Source organism: Aplysia californica, unplaced genomic scaffold (genome assembly GCF_000002075.1).
Source record: "Aplysia californica isolate F4 #8 unplaced genomic scaffold, AplCal3.0 scaffold00092, whole genome shotgun sequence".
NCBI lineage: Eukaryota > Metazoa > Mollusca > Gastropoda > Aplysiida > Aplysiidae > Aplysia > Aplysia californica.
In genome coordinates, this window is record NW_004797362.1 from 1,096,435 (window position 1) to 1,097,472 (window position 1,038).

General features: G+C 44.3%; 1 protein-coding gene across 1 annotated transcript in view; it reads left to right on the forward strand.

The window, feature by feature from the left end:
* LOC101848506 (WASH complex subunit 2C) overlaps nucleotides 1–1,038 on the forward strand; it is a gene marked incomplete at its 3' end in the record, with an annotated part of 26,715 nt that overhangs the window by 12,129 nt on the left and 13,548 nt on the right. Inside the window, 2 exon segments of the mRNA XM_013080599.2 lie at nucleotides 61–217; nucleotides 833–964. Coding sequence (XP_012936053.1) covers nucleotides 61–217; nucleotides 833–964 — 289 coding nt within the window.

The window sequence follows — 1,038 nt, forward strand, 5'->3', positions numbered from 1 at the left end:
GCTGTAAAAGCAAAGCTGAAAATGAAACTATAAAGGACACACTTTGTCGTTGCTTTTCAGCCTTCAGGTGGACAAAGAGACTTTGCCTCGGAGCTGGCCGCGAAAATCGGAGCTGCGGTTCCGAAACCTCCGGCTCAGCCGCGCGAGAGCGACGATGAGGTCGCAGAAAACGGCAGCGAGTGGGGAGACGAGTCGGTCAGCGTCACGCAGTCCATGAGTAAGTCGCGACGCGACCGTAGTGCTTTCTTGTCGTATTTCCATTTTTTTAAACAGTGAAAATGTGACTTCTTCTTTACCTCACTCTTTGTTATGAACTGTTTTCAGTGTTATTGAAAATGAAGATGCGACATGTAAGCACAGAGGTCGCTAAGTCTTTTTGGTTGGCGGGTGCTCGGGTGTGGATTGCTCCTTCTTTCCTATCAAACATCTATCATCCCTATCTGTGTTTTACGTACACACATGTCGATGAATTTGTAAGATGTGATGATGTAATGCCCATTGAGTATTTTTTAGAAAATGGAAATGCGCAGCATAAATGCTATATTTTTACTATTATTATTATTATCTCTCCTTTTTTTTGTTGTGTTTGTTACTCTCCTGTCACACCTGTAATCTTTGGTGCATATATGACCTTATTGTTTTGCAAGTGCTGTAAAAACCTTACTTTAAAAAAAAAAAGAGAAAATCCCCTTCATTGTTGTGTTTGTTCCTCTCTTGTAACACCTCTAATCTTCGGCACTTGTATGACTTTTTTGTGTTGCAAGTGCCGCAAAATGCTGACCAGAACTTAAGTACCTTTGACCCGAATCTCCTGTCTTTGTTTTTGCCCCAGGAAAAGACAGCCGAGTCCAGGAGAAGCAGAAGCAGCCGGAGGAGAAGAAGGGGAAGAAAGGAAGAGACAAGGTCGGCAAGTCCGACAAGGGCAAAGGGAAAGGGAAACATTCCAAGCGCGTGGAGGATGAAGGTGAGATGTGGAGGATGAAGGTGAGATGTGGAGGATGAAGGTGAGATGTGGAGGATGAAGGTGAGATGTGGAGG